The sequence below is a fragment of the Coloeus monedula genome (genome assembly GCF_965178545.1).
Source record: "Coloeus monedula genome assembly, chromosome: 6".
NCBI classification, from domain to species: Eukaryota; Metazoa; Chordata; class Aves; order Passeriformes; family Corvidae; genus Coloeus; species Coloeus monedula.
The window spans coordinates 54,584,091-54,600,719 of record NC_138786.1 but is presented as its reverse complement, the minus strand read 5'-3'; the positions used below and the strand labels follow the sequence as shown (position 1 = coordinate 54,600,719).

Sequence of the window (16,629 nt, the reverse complement as noted above, 5' to 3'; positions counted from 1 at the left end):
TCTGGTCTGAACACGTGCTTTTTGGGAAGTTAATCCTCCTGCAGTGTCCCTACTAATGGCAGAAATTTTTAGAATTCCCTTGGCCAGTATACATCTATTTTGTTGTATAGTTCTGCTCTTTTTCTCATTTTTTCCTCCCACTATCAAATGATTTTATGTTGAGCATTCCATTTGTATTTTAGTTAATTAGTTAATTTTTGTTAACTACTTTCTGTAAAGGAAATAGTTTTTATACTTTCAATTAAAGTATTAAGAGCTTCACAGTTTATTTTAAGGAATCTTGCTCAGTTTTCTGAAAAACTTAACATTTGCTGCAGCCCACCAGTGCTGGTACAGTGTATTTGATGTCTCTCTTGAATCTGCTGTCTGCTAAAGCATTCCTTTAAAAAAGGTTACAAATATGCAGATACATGGTATTAATCTAAAATTAAGTTATTTAGAAGTGAGGTGGCCTTGTGTACTCACATTTATAAGAAAGACTTCTGGGACACCAAAGGTAGTTTGCTGGCACACTAGAAGCAAATGGCTGTCTTTGTATGTCTCTGTAGCTGCTTAGGTAAACAATTGTGTAAATTAAGAATTAGAAATCTTTAGTAGTTACATGAGGTGGTCAAGACAAGCTTATGTAGGTCCAGTTTTCTTCTTCTTGGAAAGAATATATGGAGTTCAAATTACTCGTTTAATTTTTTTTTTTTAAACCAGCAACTTGTAGAAGCCTCAGAGAGATTAAAGATGCAGTCCAAAGAACTGAGGGATGCCCACCAACAAAGGAAGCTGGCTGTGCAGGAGTTCTCTGAGCTCAGTGAGAGGATGGGAGACCTGCGGTCCCAAAAGCAGAAGCTGTCCCGGCACCTTCGCGACAAAGAGGAAGAGTTGGAAGTGAGCATGCAGAAAATTGATGCTCTGCGACAAGACGTCCGTAAATCAGAGAAGATAAGAAAAGAGGTAGCTTGATAAAATAGCTAGTACTCATGTGTTTCAGCTGCTGCTTACCCAGTATGTCCTATGTGACTGTACTGAAAAACTGCAAGTGTCTTCTGGGGATTTTGGGGTTTCTTTTATTTGCACTCAGACTGATTTGAATCTTGAGGAAAGTATTCTTGCTGTATGCCCAGTTTATTGGTTCTGGTGTTTTGGTTCTTGTAGAGTCTTGACTCACAGTCAGCTTGAAACCAATAAAGCTCAGTGAGTGTCTTCATGTGCTCTGAGGTTGGAGTATTCTGACTTCATTGGTTTTTTTTAACTGAATGTTTCTCTTCAGCTGAAAGGAGAAATAGTGATACAAACTAAATATGTGGTTTTCCTTCCTCTGTAGTTAAGTCATTCTAAGAGTGTCTGTAATATCTTTAGGCAAGTTAATTTCCAATTAATATTCTAGGCAGTTTATAGTTTTACATGAGATTAAGTGGATAGCCAGAAGAGGACATAAGAAAAAGCTGCTGTGGTTAATCTGGAGTGTTTTAATCACTGAAAAATCATCATGTTTTCTGTATTCTCTGGGTGAAGTGTAGAAGAGAAATTCAAGAGCTCTGTAAGCACTGCTAGAAAAACTTCTGGCAAATTGAAGGGCAGTCTCTGAAAATGTAGTAGATGATGAAGTTTCTAAGGCTTTTATCCATGAACAAGAAGTGATAGTTAACTGGGAACGGGTGAATTGCTGTGGCATCTCATCTCTAGAGCAGAGTGCAGCAGACATTCAAGTGTTGTTGCTTATTCGGTTAAATACTTTCATGCAGAGCTCTAGAAATCTCCAGTCTTTGTTCTTAAAAATTCCTCTGTACTCCCTTTCATAACAGTTGTATCAATCTTCTATTCAGAGCATAGTCTAGAGGTTCATTATCTTGTCCCACAGTTCTAAGTACAGTCCTTTTAAAAACAACTTTGCTAGTTTAATTTGAACACAGAAAAACAAATCTTACTCTTCCTGTCAGGTTTTGAAACCGTGTTGCTATTGCTTGAATTCCAGCAGTTACCTTAGTTGCCACTAAATCTAAATTGTCTTTCTGATAAGCTTTCTGAAGTCAGTAAATGGATGATCAAGCTTATTTTATGCCATAATTGCAAAGTAAAAATATTCAGTGTTCATATTTAAAATGCTTTGCAGTAATTTGGCTCAAAGGTTGAGATTTTTAGGCTGCATTAGTTAGATACTAACGCATGGAGCTGACCTGTAAATGTCAGAGACTTTCTTCTTTTTCAGCTGCAGTGTCTTCCTAGTGCCATTTCCTTCTCTTTGCTTTAATAGGAGCTGTGCAGTTATCCCTGAATGGGCTTGATGTAGTTCACATCAGTACAAAGAGTCATAAAATAATAGTTCTCTGCATGTGACAGATGGATGCCTGAATCACTGAAGGCAAAACAATTATCATGACATTCTGAGATGGTTGTTATAGTGGTGTAACTGAAAATAGAAATAAGTAGAGCTTGCTGCTAGGCTGTGGGGAGGAAAGGAAATGAATGATACAGATAGTGCTATCTTGTGTTGAAATGACCCAAAATGACTCGTTACAGCTGGAAGCCCAACTTGAAGAAGTCGTAGCAGAAGCATCAAAAGAACGCAAGCTCCGTGAGCACAGCGAGGTTTTCTCCAAACAACTGGAAAATGAACTGGAGGCTCTAAAGGTTACATGGTTTTTGACAAATATTTACTCATGGCCCAGAAACTGCAGTAGTTTGGCTTACTCAACTGTTGATACCAGTGGGAGACTTAAAAACTACAGCATTACTAGAAACCTGACCTATCCCATCCAGATTTACTTGCCTTTTTTGCTTGAAAGCTTGTAATTGCTGGATACCAATGTCTTGAAAGTGCTCAGTTTATATAAATTCTAAGCAGCTACTAAACCAGTGTGATCCAAATCTGTTATCTCTGCAACCCATTTCAACTGCTTATTTGGGTCATGTAAGCAGAACAGTCACTTATGGGCTTAATGCTTGGAGACAGGCACCTTTTAAATCACTTGGTGCCCAAATAAAAATTTTTCCAGAGTGCCACCAACTGGACAATTCTGACTTTTAAGAATATTCTCAAAATATAAAGATCATAGCTTCTCCGTGATGGTTTCTCCTCTTGTTCTGCAGTTGAAGCAGGGAGGCCGGGCAGCTGGTGCCACACTAGAACATCAGCAGGAGCTTTCCAAAGTTAAGTCTGAGCTGGAAAAGAAAATCTTATTTTATGAAGAGGAGTTGGTCCGACGGGAAGCATCACATGTTTTGGAAGTAAAAAATGTGAAAAAGGAAGTACATGATTCAGAGAGCCATCAGCTTGCACTCCAGAAAGAGATAATGATATTAAAGGATAAATTAGAGAAAACAAAGCGAGAGAGGTAAGTTTTTGGGCATGATTCCCTCACTATGGATTTCTTTTTGTTGTGTGTATGTATCACATTGCATGGGTGCCTGTGCAGGCTGGTATTTCACCCTAACTCCATTTATTCCTTTTTGAAAATTCCAGTGTACAGGTTCAGCAATGTGACAGTATAAGTGTTTCTATTTCTTGCCCTTCTCTTTAGGCACAGTGAAATGGAGGAAGCAGTAGGAACAATGAAGGAGAAATACGAACGTGAAAGATCTATGCTCTTGGAAGATAACAAAAAGCTAACAACAGAAAATGAGAGGGTAATTATTTCAGGAAACATACAATTCTTACTTCATTAGTCTCTGATGTTGAAGTAGTCTACTCACTGCTCAGAGCAGGATCTGTGAATGTTCAGGCACTATGAATTTTAAAAATGTCATTTTTGCCATATAAACATTAGAGATTTGCCTACATAGTAACTTCAGCATCTTGATACTGCTCTTTGGGGGGTTGATTCCCACAATTCAGAGGACATCACCCTTTGATTCTTCATGAAGGCTGCAAAGAGAGGGAATCATTGACACACACTGCCTGCCTTCCTGCCAGTTTACAGTTAAACTTTATTCCTCTCTGATCTCTACACGTGCTTTTTTGTTTTCCTTTGTTTTAGATTATTGTGTGTAAACTGATAGTTCATAAAAAAGAAGCCCATCCAGATAGCCCAGGGTGGTCTTGTTTGTTCAGATTTTAAAGGTGTGTAGGCATACACATATATAAAATGTCTGAAACTGACCTAAGTCACAAGTGAAACTAATCTCTTGTTTCAGCTCTGCTCCTTTGTGGACAAACTAACAGCACAGAACAGACAGCTGGAAGATGAGCTCCAAGATCTAGCAGCAAAGAAGGAGTCTGTTGCTCACTGGGAAGCTCAGATTGCAGAAATTATTCAATGGTATGTGCTGATTAGAGCTCCAGATATGGCCACTTTCAACTTCTGAAATACTGATCGGTTTTTTTTTTAACATATAGCTAGGCCGTGTCTGAGATCAGCAAAAGCATGGTACTTCTGAGTGTTGATTTTGCTAAAATTGCCAAATGCCACTGAAACAAGTACGAATCAGAGTCCTGGTGTCAATTTCCTTCAGTCTCTAAAGTGATTGTTGTCATCCAATCTGGAATATTTTGATAAATTCGTTCAGGAAGTTGGTCATGATTTAAAAGGTCAGCATTAACATATAGATCCTCACTAGGTGTACTAGAAAAGCACTTAGTACTTGCACTGTTCTTCCCTCTATAATTCACTGTTTTAGCAAGCTGTGTGCAAGAATTTCAGTGTGCAGAACAAAAAGGACTGGAAGGTAGCCCTTATAAAAATTGAGCAAGTAATATGCAGATCATATTCCGAACTATAGCAGTCAATCTCTGCAGAACTCTTGCTAATGGCAAAAGGAAAGCTTCAGTTTCCCTAGCAACTGCCACAATCAGGAAAATCAGATAAAAGAAAAATCTAAAGCAGGCAATCTGAGATGTATTCAGTTTTCTGTTGCTGGGAGAGTTTTTCCTGCTCTGTTCATTCCTCTTATGTCCCCAAACCCAGTGCAGACACTCTGATAGTTTGGTGGTACAGTGTTTGGTGCTATGAGCCATGAAACTGCTAAGTTACAGGTTATTGTAATTGCACAACAGGGTAAGTGATGAGAAGGATGCTCGTGGCTATCTCCAAGCATTGGCTTCCAAGATGACAGAAGAACTAGAATCATTGAGAAGTTCCAGTCTGGGGTCACGAACACTGGTAAGGAAATAGGAGACATTCAAGATGTTCTGGGCATGTCTGAGAAGCTACATTTTTGTCCCTAAAAAAACCTAATCCTCTGCTCTGCTTTCTAGTTTTTAGCTATTGCTTGCAAATCCAACTAGGTAATTTGATCAGAATTTGATAATTACAGGGGACAGTTGTTTCATGCTAATATCTGCCATCACAGATATTAAACACTACAGAGCAGAGAAGAAACAATAACTTAAACCATCAAAGGGGAGTACAGAAATATACCTTACCATGTTATGTGCAATTGAATAATTGCTGTTACAGTGGGTTAACAAAGTAAGTTTTCTTCTGTGAAAAATTACGGTCTGGCTGATACCAGTGCAAACGAGGGACACGCTGAGAGCATGTGGCATTATTGACATGCAGAACAATGAGACCTTCTGCCATAATTTTCCTATACAGTAGTAGCATGAATTCCTCAAAATCTAATAGAAGAGCTCTCATAAAGAGTACGGTTTCAAAGAGAAAAACACCTGCATAAGGAAAGGAAGAGAGCCATTTGCAGCTTGGCGTGGGAGCCCACATCCCTATCAATGCAAGTCAGCAGTGTGTCATGCAGAGTCCATCTGCTGCTGGTTTATACACAGGAGAAGTTACTCATCCCTTCCAAACCTATGAATATGAGAGAATAAGAGAAAGTTTTATTTCTGTGAGCTAACACTTGTCTGCATCATCAGGAGACAATTATAATACTGAGAGGTTTAACGTGAAGAAAGATTGGATCAAGTGCAGTTTGCATTTTTATCTAAGCTACTGCCAGAATAAAAAACACTGTCTGTTCTTTATAACTGGTTTTGTAACTTCTACAGAACCTGCTCTAAGGCAATTACATCTCAACATAAAAAGTGCTTCTCAGTTTTCATGACTGTTATTTGCAAGTTCGTCTCTGACTAGGGAGGTATTCATTAGGAAATACCAGAAATGTAGTCCACACTGAAAAATGGCTGGAAAGGCTTAGAATACTAGCTTTTGGGGTAGTAGGGAGGAATTGCGTGGTGTATGCTGAGGTATAGCATATATATATATATGCTATATATATGGCATATATATCTTAGCAAGTGTAAGAATTGCTTAGGCAAACATGCAGGTATCTTGGGCATCTCAAGACCCAGATTCTTTTTTTTCTTCTCATGGTTTTGCTACTCTTGGTATGTTTTATGTTAATATGTTTTACATTAAATGTTGACATTTGTCTCATATTTGAAAGTCCATTATATCACTGTGCAAGTTTTACACTTGATTCTAGATTGGACAGTGAAAATTAGTCATTTTCAATGGGTTCTGTCTGTTTGACTTCCATGCTCAGTGATCCAGCATTTTGGATTCCAGCATACTGTGTTAATGGTGTAACTAATTTTAAAATTGCTTCTTACTTCATTTTTGTGTAATGAAGTCTGACTATTGACTGATTTTCATGCAGCAGGTATGCTGTCCATAACTAATTAAAAGAGCATTCTCTGAACCAGTGTGAAAACTAATTTATGTCTTTGAACAAGAACAGAAATATCCTCAGACAGTTAATAGTAATATTCAGTAACTTACTGCAACAGGATCCACTTTGGAAAGTGCGACGCAGTCAGAAGTTGGATATGTCAGCAAGGCTGGAATTACAGTCTGCCCTTGATGCAGAAATTCGTGCCAAACAGCTAGTTCAAGAAGAGCTACGGAAAGTTAAAGATGCAAACATATCTTTTGAAAGGTAATGAGGGATGTGGTTCTGTTTGGGGATTAATGTACTGATCTAAACTGCTGATTAGAATAGCAGCAACTTTCTTAAAATGGCTCCTTGTGCCTGGGATATTGGACTTTGCCAGAAGGATCCCATTCTACAGACTGCACATTTCTTACATAGTCAAATGACAACTGTAAAAATTTCAAGTAAACATTGCACTGCTATACTAAGTTACGAATCTTGGGTATCTGAGGAAGAGAAAGTGTAAGAGTGAATTCAAAGCAAATTCACTACCATTCCTTCAACTAACTGGAGAGTTAGACATGTTCTTGGGAATTAAAAGTCAAAGTACTATTAAAATAATTTTGTTTAGCAGATACCTGCTGTGATAGCAGAAGTCTTAAGTACAGTTTTAAATATCTAGTCAAGTAATGAGGTGTCTATTCAGGGGAAAAATAAAATTAATCATCCTTAAAAAAATCATTTAAAAAAGCACAATGCCCCACCCCCTCCCCAAAAAAAAAATAATCAAAGGCATTTTCTGAAAGTCTGACATGTAGGACCAGAAATTAACAACCTTGTGTACTGGCACTCCTGCCTTTTAGACATTTCAGATTACATTTTGACCGTATTTTTTTACTGTTAGTAAATTAAAGGAATCAGAAGCAAAAAATAGAGAACTGTTGGAAGAGGTGGAAGGTTTGAAGAAAAAAATGGAAGAAAAATACAGAACAGATTCAGGTAATTAAAGTTACTGTGTTCTAACATAGTTCTAACACCACCTGTGATTGTTGCCTTTTAGCTAAGCCAGTTCTGCTTTTGGTTTTAGGTCTCAAACTTCCGGACTTTCAAGATTCCATTTTTGACTATTTCAACACCTCTCCTCTTGCACGTGATTTGACTTTCAGAGTGAGTTATCACATAAAATAACTATAAAAATGAGATAACCGAATTATATTTTTATCATGTAAAAGTAACTCTTAGGCACTGTATGGCAGATTGGTATCTTGCATATTAGCCAGATCAGTGTGGCACAGAATTGGATGCCCAGTAGATGTTAGATAGCTTGGCATTTTGTAGAGAAGCTGGCACCTCTGAGGAATATTCTCAGAAGTTCACATTAATTATTTCCCTTTCTAGCTTCTTTGTGTAGGTTAATCTCAAACATTTGGCTAAATGAAATATATTCAGGGTTTTTTGGAAGTGCTGGCACACCCTGTTACAAATAAGGAATTAAATGCTTTGCAGTTGGAAGATGCTGATTATTATGAGGAAAAGTGTTCACACAGTTCAAGGAGTGCTTAAACAGATACGCAAAATTGTTGGCTCCAGATCTTAATGGAGCGGTTAGAGGAGAAGGATCTGGGAAGAGAATCAGAGGACCCACAGATGTTGGTATAATAAGTTTATCATGACACACCCTGTGATCCCTAGAAAGCTAATCATACAAATCACAGCTCCAAGTAGGCGTTTCACTTTAAATGATTTGTGCATTCCCCGAGGAAGCAGCTGTTAAATTCAACATTGAATCACATTTCCTTACTTCATGAACTCTTGATTCTTGAAGATTTTTCTGGAGTTTTTTAAAATTTTGTTTTGCAAAGCATAGGCAGTTTAGGATAAAACCAAGGGCTTGAACTGGAACAAATAGTCTGTTTATGAAGTGGAGTTAAAAGGGCTCAGGTTAAAACCTCATCAGTCTCGTTAGATTTTCTATCTGAGACGTGTACTCTCTCTTTTTTCTTTTTTTTTTCTTTTTTTATTTTTTTAATTTTTACTGTTGCTAAAACCAAAAAAGCCTATGGACATGCTGTGGTATTTTCATACAGTTTGTGTATTTGCTGTTCCCAATCACAAAATGTCTGTGCTGCCTTTCTGTTGAAGCAGCAAGATGTGCACTATGGGTGATGTGGAGGGAAGAGAGAAGCATGATATATGCTACTTTCTCAATTTTTATCTACTGTAGCTTTTATCTGCTGACCTTGATATTTTCAAACATTGCTTTAAAAAGTACCAGATAGACATTAGACAGTAACATGTAGAATATCAAGCCCATAACTAAACAAGGTTCCACTCTATAGATCCTGAAATACATACCTATTCTCTATGGAAATGCAGGTGGCATTTTCTGAGGAATTACATTAGAATTGCTGATACTGTGCTTAATGACTTACATTAACAATTTTTTTTTCACATGTACTTATAAAGATATTTTGTATCATCTGCATTGGGGTTAATTTAGTTTGAATGGGTATCATTTGGCCATATAAAATATTTTATTTAGCTAGCCAACTAATATTCTATCTGAAGTTTTCCTGTGGGTGATAAGCGATCGTTTTTATCCCTCATATCCGTTACAACAAAGGATTCTGTTTCTTCTTCGTCTACATCTTCTCTGCTAGCCTTTTGGGAAGAAGTAAGTTTTTGCTAGTAGTTTTGTGTCCTTATTTTGTTGTGACCTGTCATAGTAAAAATGGCCCTCTAAAACTAGATATTTTGCTTCCTTCATCTCTCTGTAACTTAATCCACTAAACCTCTTTGAGGCTTACTGTTTTATAGTTCGACTATCTATAAAGCTAAAGCTAAAACTATCTATATAGCTAAAGAATCACACTATTTTGAAATTGTTCATATTACATAATGATGCAATTTGATCTTAAATGGCCCAGCCCTTCCAATCAATTTGGAACAAAACAGAAGTAAGAAGTATCTGAACATATTTAGTGAGCTAACTGAACTTGAGACGTCTTCCTGTCTGAACTGGCTGGGAAGTGAGTGATTCATTACTTGTTGCCTTTAGTGCTAATTACATCATTGATGTGAAGTCTAATCTCATGTTTGTTAATCATAGTTTTCATGATGTCCTGAGAGTACAGTAATACAGAATCCTACTTCCACACCCAGCTGCTTTAACTCTGGAATTGTAGCATACTTCCCCCTTGTGCTGGCAATTAGTAGTTGCTAATTTAAGTGTGAAATTAATAGATGGCTTGTAATGGATGCTAGTTTTAAATTTTAGTGAAATATGAGATACTGTGATTAAGTAGACATGATTCTTTTAATGACGGGGGCCAATCATTTTAAAACAACTTTTTAAAAGATTGAGTATTAGTAATTTTTTTCTTGTGGCAAACTTGCTGGCTTTTGTATGATAGAAAAATCCTAGCATAGTAAGCTACCATGAGAAATCAGCTATTTTAGGGATGATTGCCAAGGTACTCAAATATCATTCCATACCTGCAAGCAAGAGATTAGACACAGCCTTGCTGGGAGAATTTGACTGTTAGAGCATTTATGCTGTCTACATGAGATTTTGCATTTCAGTACTTCCAGCTTTTCCATCAGGTGTCAGGGTTTGTTTGGAGGAAAGTTCTTTTTTCAGTGGATGTTAAATGTATGTGTACATCATATAAAAATTGGCACTGGGTCTTGTTTCCGTTTTGTTGACATAAGGACACTTTGTCAGATATGTGGTATCTAATCTAACATGTTTGCTGTCGCTTTTGCAGACCAGCTCTATTAGTGAGCAGGAAATGCAGGGTCCCAAGTCAGAAGTTTCACCATCTACTTCAGTTGTAACTGCAGAGCAACAACAGGAAGTAAGAGACCCGTTATTTTACCCTGAAGAGTAATTCACCAGAAAGTCTCTCTGTCTTGTTCACAATAAATACATATTGCAGCATTCACTATGAAGAAACAGGATTGAATGCTGCGTATTTGCAATGCCTCAGTGCTAATTGCACCTGCTTTGAGGACACTTGCAAATGAAATCTTTTCACTGGCTTTGTGTATGTTGATGTACCTCATTTTCATGTTTTCTGTATTGCTGCGTGTTTGTTAGTGTGCAGGCTTTCCTGTGAGTGCTTTAAAACACAATCTGTTTCTATAAAATCAGAATGGCAGTGTTTACAATGATTAAATTTTTGATAATTTTCAAAAAAGGAAAAAAAAGAATCAAAGAACAATAAGCTTTGCCACCGCAATCTTGAAACAAATTCTTGAAGCCTTACTTTGCTCAATTACAGTTTCTTGTGATTCAGGAACCAATTCGGCTTCAGAGGATGCCTGCTGCTCCTTCCCCCACCATTCAGTCCATTTCTCTAGCTGTGCCAAAGGTAGGGGGACTGTGCTAACCTTATTCTAAAGAACAAAAGAAAAAATACCATTTATAAATTAGCCCTCTATGTTTTCTTGTCCTGTTTGGGTTTGTCATGTGTGTGTTTTTGTTAGGTCTGTGTTTTTAATCAAATGTTTCCAAACGCATATCAGTGGGTTTTGTTTTGTTGGAAGGGGTGTCAAAACATGGTTGTAGTTCTGGGTTTGAATGTCTTTTCAAGTTGGCAATAAAACTGTTACTGTTGTCTTGCAGCACCTGCTACAAACTTCACTTACATTAAAGAAGCCCAGGCTTCATAATGTACACGCTGATGTACTGGAGGGTGGTGGAGGGTGGTGCTTGCATTACTTAAGTCCAGAAAATGAAGTTATTTTTTATCCTGACTATATCTTCCAGCCTAAAGCTCACCAGCTCAATATCAAGTCGTTCACAAGCCCCACTCAGTGTAGTCATTGCACCTCTCTTATGGTGGGATTAGTTCGACAAGGTTATGCCTGTGACGGTGAGTCAGTGAAACTTTTTATAAATTTTCAGCAAGCCCCTCAAAAAAGCATCCCAATGTATTTTAAGGCAACCATTTCTTTGTGGAGGGAATGATAGAGAGGGGTGGCTGCCACTGGAGGATTTTCCTTTCTTTTTTCATCATCAGCATACTCATGAAGTCCCTTTAGGACTATGATGATGATGTATGATGAAGCATGGTTTCCTTGCATATTGCTAATTAATTCTACTACCATTAGTGCTGTTATAGTGCAAGGGAGGGGGTGGGGAAGACAGGACTGGTTTCTGTTGCTGTAGTAGAGAAAACTACGGGAATGATCTGGTGACATGCATCTGATTATGTCTATTTATGCAATTCTGGTCATAAACCCCATATGTTGGGAGGACTATTTGCTCGTTTATTTGGCCTGTAGCCTGTCTTGCTGTCCATTAGTTTCATTTAAAATGCTTTCTCTGATGCATGTATCACTACTGAATTCCATGTTTGAGTATATGGAGGTATTTTCATTTGAAAATACTTACTGTATATTGATTAGACACATGAACTCAGTTCAATAAGCCACAAATCTGTTGAAGACACTACAGTATTAATAACCTTATTTCTGTGCCCAGCTTAGCTCTTGCTAGTGGCAGCCTCTCCACTGTCAGCCTCAGTATCACAATTAGATTGCCTCATCTGTCCTTCAGGGCTTTTTTCCTGGCAGATCTTCTGGTGGCAGTTCTTCCCCAGGAGGACCTATCACTCTGCCAGCACTTGCCCTGGGGCTGCCTTTTGTCTCCTTTTGCTGACAGTTCTGAATTCTTGTTTTGCATCTCTTCCCTTCAAGCTTGAAACTGTCTTTTTCCCTTAGTGTAGCTATCGGCTTCACTCTTCTTTTTGTCTTGTGTGTTTTAACCTCTGCATCGTTAGTTTTCCATTTTGCCTAATCTACAGCAGCTCTTTATTGCTACAGTAAAAACTAAAATCACATTGATACAAAAACAGAGATAACTCCACTAGAACAAAACTTTGCCATGTTCCACTTTCAATCACTTGTGTTTCCCAATTCCTCCTCTTTCTAATGCTGGAAGCTATGGTAAAATACAGCTACACTTACAGAAGACTGGAACTGACTCTATCCTGTGGATTTTCCCTATTCTGTAACTGGTGTACCTTGATATCCACTGTCACAAATAATCATGATGCCTCCTCAAAGAGCTGAATTTATTACCTAGTCTTCAGGAGCACCTACAGTACTTTATGTGTATGACTTTTTGGTAGCCCCCTGCCCTCCTGGGAGCAGACAGTAGCTCAAAGAGTAAGTCAGGCATCCTGCTCTGGGCTGTCTCCTCTGCTGTCTCTTCCCTCAGGTGTCATGAGGGACACCTGTGGCTGTAGCAGAAGCAGGCTGTTTCCAGGTTTTTTTGAATCCTTTGACACTTCATAATTACAGGACTAGATGTACCTAGGATATCTGCCAGATTCTCACTTGTGAGAATATAGTAGGAAACACAGGACAGATGATGCCCCTCTCTTCCTGCCTTCCCAAGCCTACTGGTAGAAACAGGGTAGCTGGGACAAACCAAGCAAAATCTCTGTGAAAAGATCGGGCCCCTAAGCTGTGGGTCAGATGCCTCGATATAATACATTAACTCACTCCACAGTTCTTGTCGCCTGTCTCATGTGAAGTGGCATATGAATTTTTTCTGTGTACTGCTTCTGTGTAAAATGCTCTGTAGATGAGATCTAGAGGCCTCTGTCCCTTGATGGTGCAGCACAAAGTGGTACAAAATGGTGCAAATGGTAAGAAAGCATGCAATGCTAGTTTGCTCCTTATTTGAACTTGAACTCTGGGCAGTAGATGTATATGCCTCTTTCATCATGCAGCATTTCACTCCTTGTTCCTGGTTTCTATTTTATTTATGTTTTATTTATGTCTATATCTTGTGTTTAATAGTTTAACCCTTTCTGGTTTTTAATCCGTTTAGTTTTACTTCGTCTTTGCAGTATTCTTGCATATGTGGATCAAATTAAACACCTATTAGCATTACCCTGTAATTTTTATTCCTCCTTTATTAATACTGTTTCTCTTCTGTGACTGGGTTAGTTGGTGCTTAACACCAGCAAGGCTGCCCAACTAATTTTCCTTGAAATGTGGACTCAGTTCCTGCCCTTTATGAATGTAATAGGCTAAAAAGAGGAAATAAAAGCACTTTGGAGAGTTTCATACAATATCTAGGTGTGTTCACTCCTTCAGCATAGTGAGCTATTGCAATATTTGACTGCCAGTTTCAGTGTGATTAATTAATTCACTGAGTGTAGACTGTGTTAATCAGCTGTTATGACTGACTCATACACGCATTTCACTGTGAATTTTCTCTTTTGTACTTAGTGTGTTCATTTGCATGCCATGTTTCCTGCAAGGATAGTGCACCTCAGGTCTGCCCTATACCCCCTGAACAAGCCAAAAGGCCTCTTGGAGTAGATGTGCAAAGAGGAATAGGAACAGCCTATAAAGGTTATGTCAAGGTAACAGTCTTCTGTTCTTGGACAAGAGAAGAATACTTAATTTCACTTACAGCTCTACAGCATGAAACCTCTAAGTATGTTTAAACACATCTCCTAAATAGTGCTAAAGCATTAAGGCTTTGTGTGCCATCTGTGTAACTTATTTAACCTTCGTTGCTTTAGATGTGGGAGAAACACTCGGTTTTACTACAAGAGCTGCAGGTCAGTAGATTAGTAGCTACAATGTTGATAAGCAGCAGGGAAAAAAGAAAAAATGGTTTAAGAAATAATTTCTGACATTGTTTATGTAAGCATAATGTAAAAGGTAAACTGTCCTACCATTTTGGCATTGGTGGAATATCCAAGCCTAATATCTTTATACAAGTCTTAATACACTTCTAAAGCTGTAACAAGAAATGGTTGAACTTAAAAGAGGAAAAATGATTTCTTGATTACTTGATATTTTTCATCCTATTTTGAAGGACAAGTAGAATGTGTTCTAATTCCATTGATCTAAGTATAAGCTTTTCTAAATGTCCTGCTTTCTGTGTCTCCTACATGTGCTTACATGTATTAAGCAATCAATTATTTACCCACAGGTCCCAAAGCCTACAGGAGTTAAGAAAGGGTGGCAGAGGGCTTATGCAGTTGTCTGTGACTGTAAACTGTTCCTATATGATGTTCCTGAAGGAAAATCCACCCAGCCTGGAGTTGTGGCAAGTCAAGTGTTGGATCTCAGGTTTGTATTGTTATGACAGAGTAGAAATCCTCTCTACATTTTTTCTCAACAGGAGTATTTCTTTCTAGTACACAAGAAACGATAAGATTTTGAGAGCTCTGGTCTAAGAATATTTGTGTATTCTGTACATAAACTGCAGCTAAGTTTAGGCTGATCAAGTTGGCTCAACAAGAAACTACTTTTGTGACTTTATAGTCAGTCACACTGCAATCACCAGTATTTACAGCATTAGCATGCTTCTTCCTACAATTCCAAATGCATGTAAAAAGCAAGTGTATTTTGTAGATTGCTTTTCCCATGCACTCTGACCCCAACACTGAGTCACAGATCATCCCATAGCCAGTAAGTTCAGGAATGATAGAAAAATTGAAGTAGTCTGCAGAAAAGCACCAACTCATTTACACTGCAAATGGCTCTTAACCCTGCCTTCTCACAGGAGTTATTACTTCGTGGGGAACCATCTGAACCAGTGAACACTGTCTACCAAAGATCTGAGACTTTGGTTGATCAGAGTAACCAAGGAGGTTTTTGTATTTCAATTTATGGAAATACCAAGAAAGTGTAATACCTTTTAATGTTACAGCACCTTTGTACCTGTGTTGAATATAAAGTTTGCACCTTGATTTATATTTTTTCCAGACAGTAGTATGGTGGGGTTGCACCAGTACTGCTGTGCTGTTCTCACACTCACTGGGATCTGTCAGTGTCAGCTCTCTGACATGCTGGCAGCGGGAGCAGGAACATGGAAGTACTGCAAATAGCAGCATTCACATCAGTGCATTGCTTGAAGCAACTCAGCCAGATCCTAATAGACCAACTGTCCCATGCTTTATCTGCTTATTGTAGCTGCCTCTTTGAGGCTGTCATCTGAGGATTCTTAGATGTTTTTAATAGATGCTAACCACCACAGCTATGAATTCTAGCACGGACAAGTTTCAGACATTAGTGTCATCTTTGCACCAAAATTGGCAATTATGGTGATCAACTTGGTCAAATTCAGTTTAAAAAGGCTAGTGTAGACAAGCCCTCTGGGGTGGAGCACTCTGAAATGCAAAAGTTGTTCTGATGTCTGTTTATTTTACTGTAATAGAGAATAAAATCTAGCTGTTTTGAAAACACTTATTTGAAACCCACAAACTATAATTATGTTGCCAAGAGCTTTTTATGTGATTTTTCTTTTTTTCCAAAGGCCCCTCTCTTGCTACACATTGAGGTATGAATTATTAATTTCTAATGTGTCTGCTGGGCTGGAAGAGCAATATTCTTGCTTCTAATTGTAGAATAGGTGTGGTTGGGACACCAAAACTACAGAAAGCCACCCTGCTTAACTTCAGGTGGACTGACTTACACGTACCAGATGCTGTAGAGACATAAGTGAGGCTTGTGAGTTGTTTGGGTCAAGGATAGTTAGAGCATAACAAAGCAGCTGTGGCCTCTGTGCGGTGTTAGGAGATTGCAGCCTATTGAAACAGTGGTGATATCCATTAGATTTTGCTGAATAATCCTAGTGTGTGCTTGTATGTGATGCTCTTGTTTCTTTTCTCACTAGAGATGAAGATTTTTGTGTGAGCTCTGTCCTAGCATCGGATGTAATACATGCAACTCGTAAAGACATCCCTTGTATATTCAGGGTATGGCTACCAACTGACTCTTGTAGATAATATCAGTTAAATACCAGTGTTTTGTTTTAATAAATGGCATGTACTATCCATATCTAATGTTGATTAAGTTATGTAGAAGTGTAAGAGTTTACAAGGGCTGCTGAGATATGTAGAAGAACAATATGGTGCTCCTCTTATAAGTGAACTGTAAAGAACAAAGTTCTCCTTCTTTAGCTGCCTCTTCGTATATGAAGTTTGGCTTTTTTTTATTTTCTTGACTATAATTCAGTATATTTTTTATATCTTTTTCCATTGCTATTACCAGATTCTGTTTTTTCTTGCCTAGCTTTGGACTTTTGCATTAGGAACCAATGCTGTAACACAATAT

General features: G+C 38.1%; 1 protein-coding gene across 11 annotated transcripts in view; it reads left to right on the top strand.

Moving 5' to 3' along the window:
- CDC42BPB (CDC42 binding protein kinase beta) overlaps nt 1-16,629 on the top strand; it is a 92,705-nt gene that overhangs the window by 60,272 nt on the left and 15,804 nt on the right. For 7 of the 11 annotated variants that reach the window (XR_014226496.1, XM_082283556.1, XM_082283553.1 and 4 more), the window contains exons 13-27: nt 703-945; nt 2,512-2,622; nt 3,082-3,326; nt 3,513-3,618; nt 4,126-4,250; nt 4,985-5,090; nt 6,674-6,822; nt 7,442-7,536; nt 7,625-7,704; nt 10,305-10,394; nt 10,821-10,910; nt 11,309-11,414; nt 13,786-13,922; nt 14,501-14,640; nt 16,190-16,271. Coding sequence is in view for 10 of the 11 variants with exons in the window: in XM_082283556.1 (XP_082139682.1) it covers nt 703-945; nt 2,512-2,622; nt 3,082-3,326; nt 3,513-3,618; nt 4,126-4,250; nt 4,985-5,090; nt 6,674-6,822; nt 7,442-7,536; nt 7,625-7,704; nt 10,305-10,394; nt 10,821-10,910; nt 11,309-11,414; nt 13,786-13,922; nt 14,501-14,640; nt 16,190-16,271 (1,905 nt within the window). In the remaining variant the exon portion in view is untranslated. The remainder of the gene's footprint in view (nt 1-702; nt 946-2,511; nt 2,623-3,081; nt 3,327-3,512; nt 3,619-4,125; nt 4,251-4,984; nt 5,091-6,673; nt 6,823-7,441; nt 7,537-7,624; nt 7,705-10,304; nt 10,395-10,820; nt 10,911-11,308; nt 11,415-13,785; nt 13,923-14,500; nt 14,641-16,189; nt 16,272-16,629) is intronic. The other 4 variants (XM_082283558.1, XM_082283554.1, XM_082283560.1 and 1 more) reach the window with 2 other exon arrangements.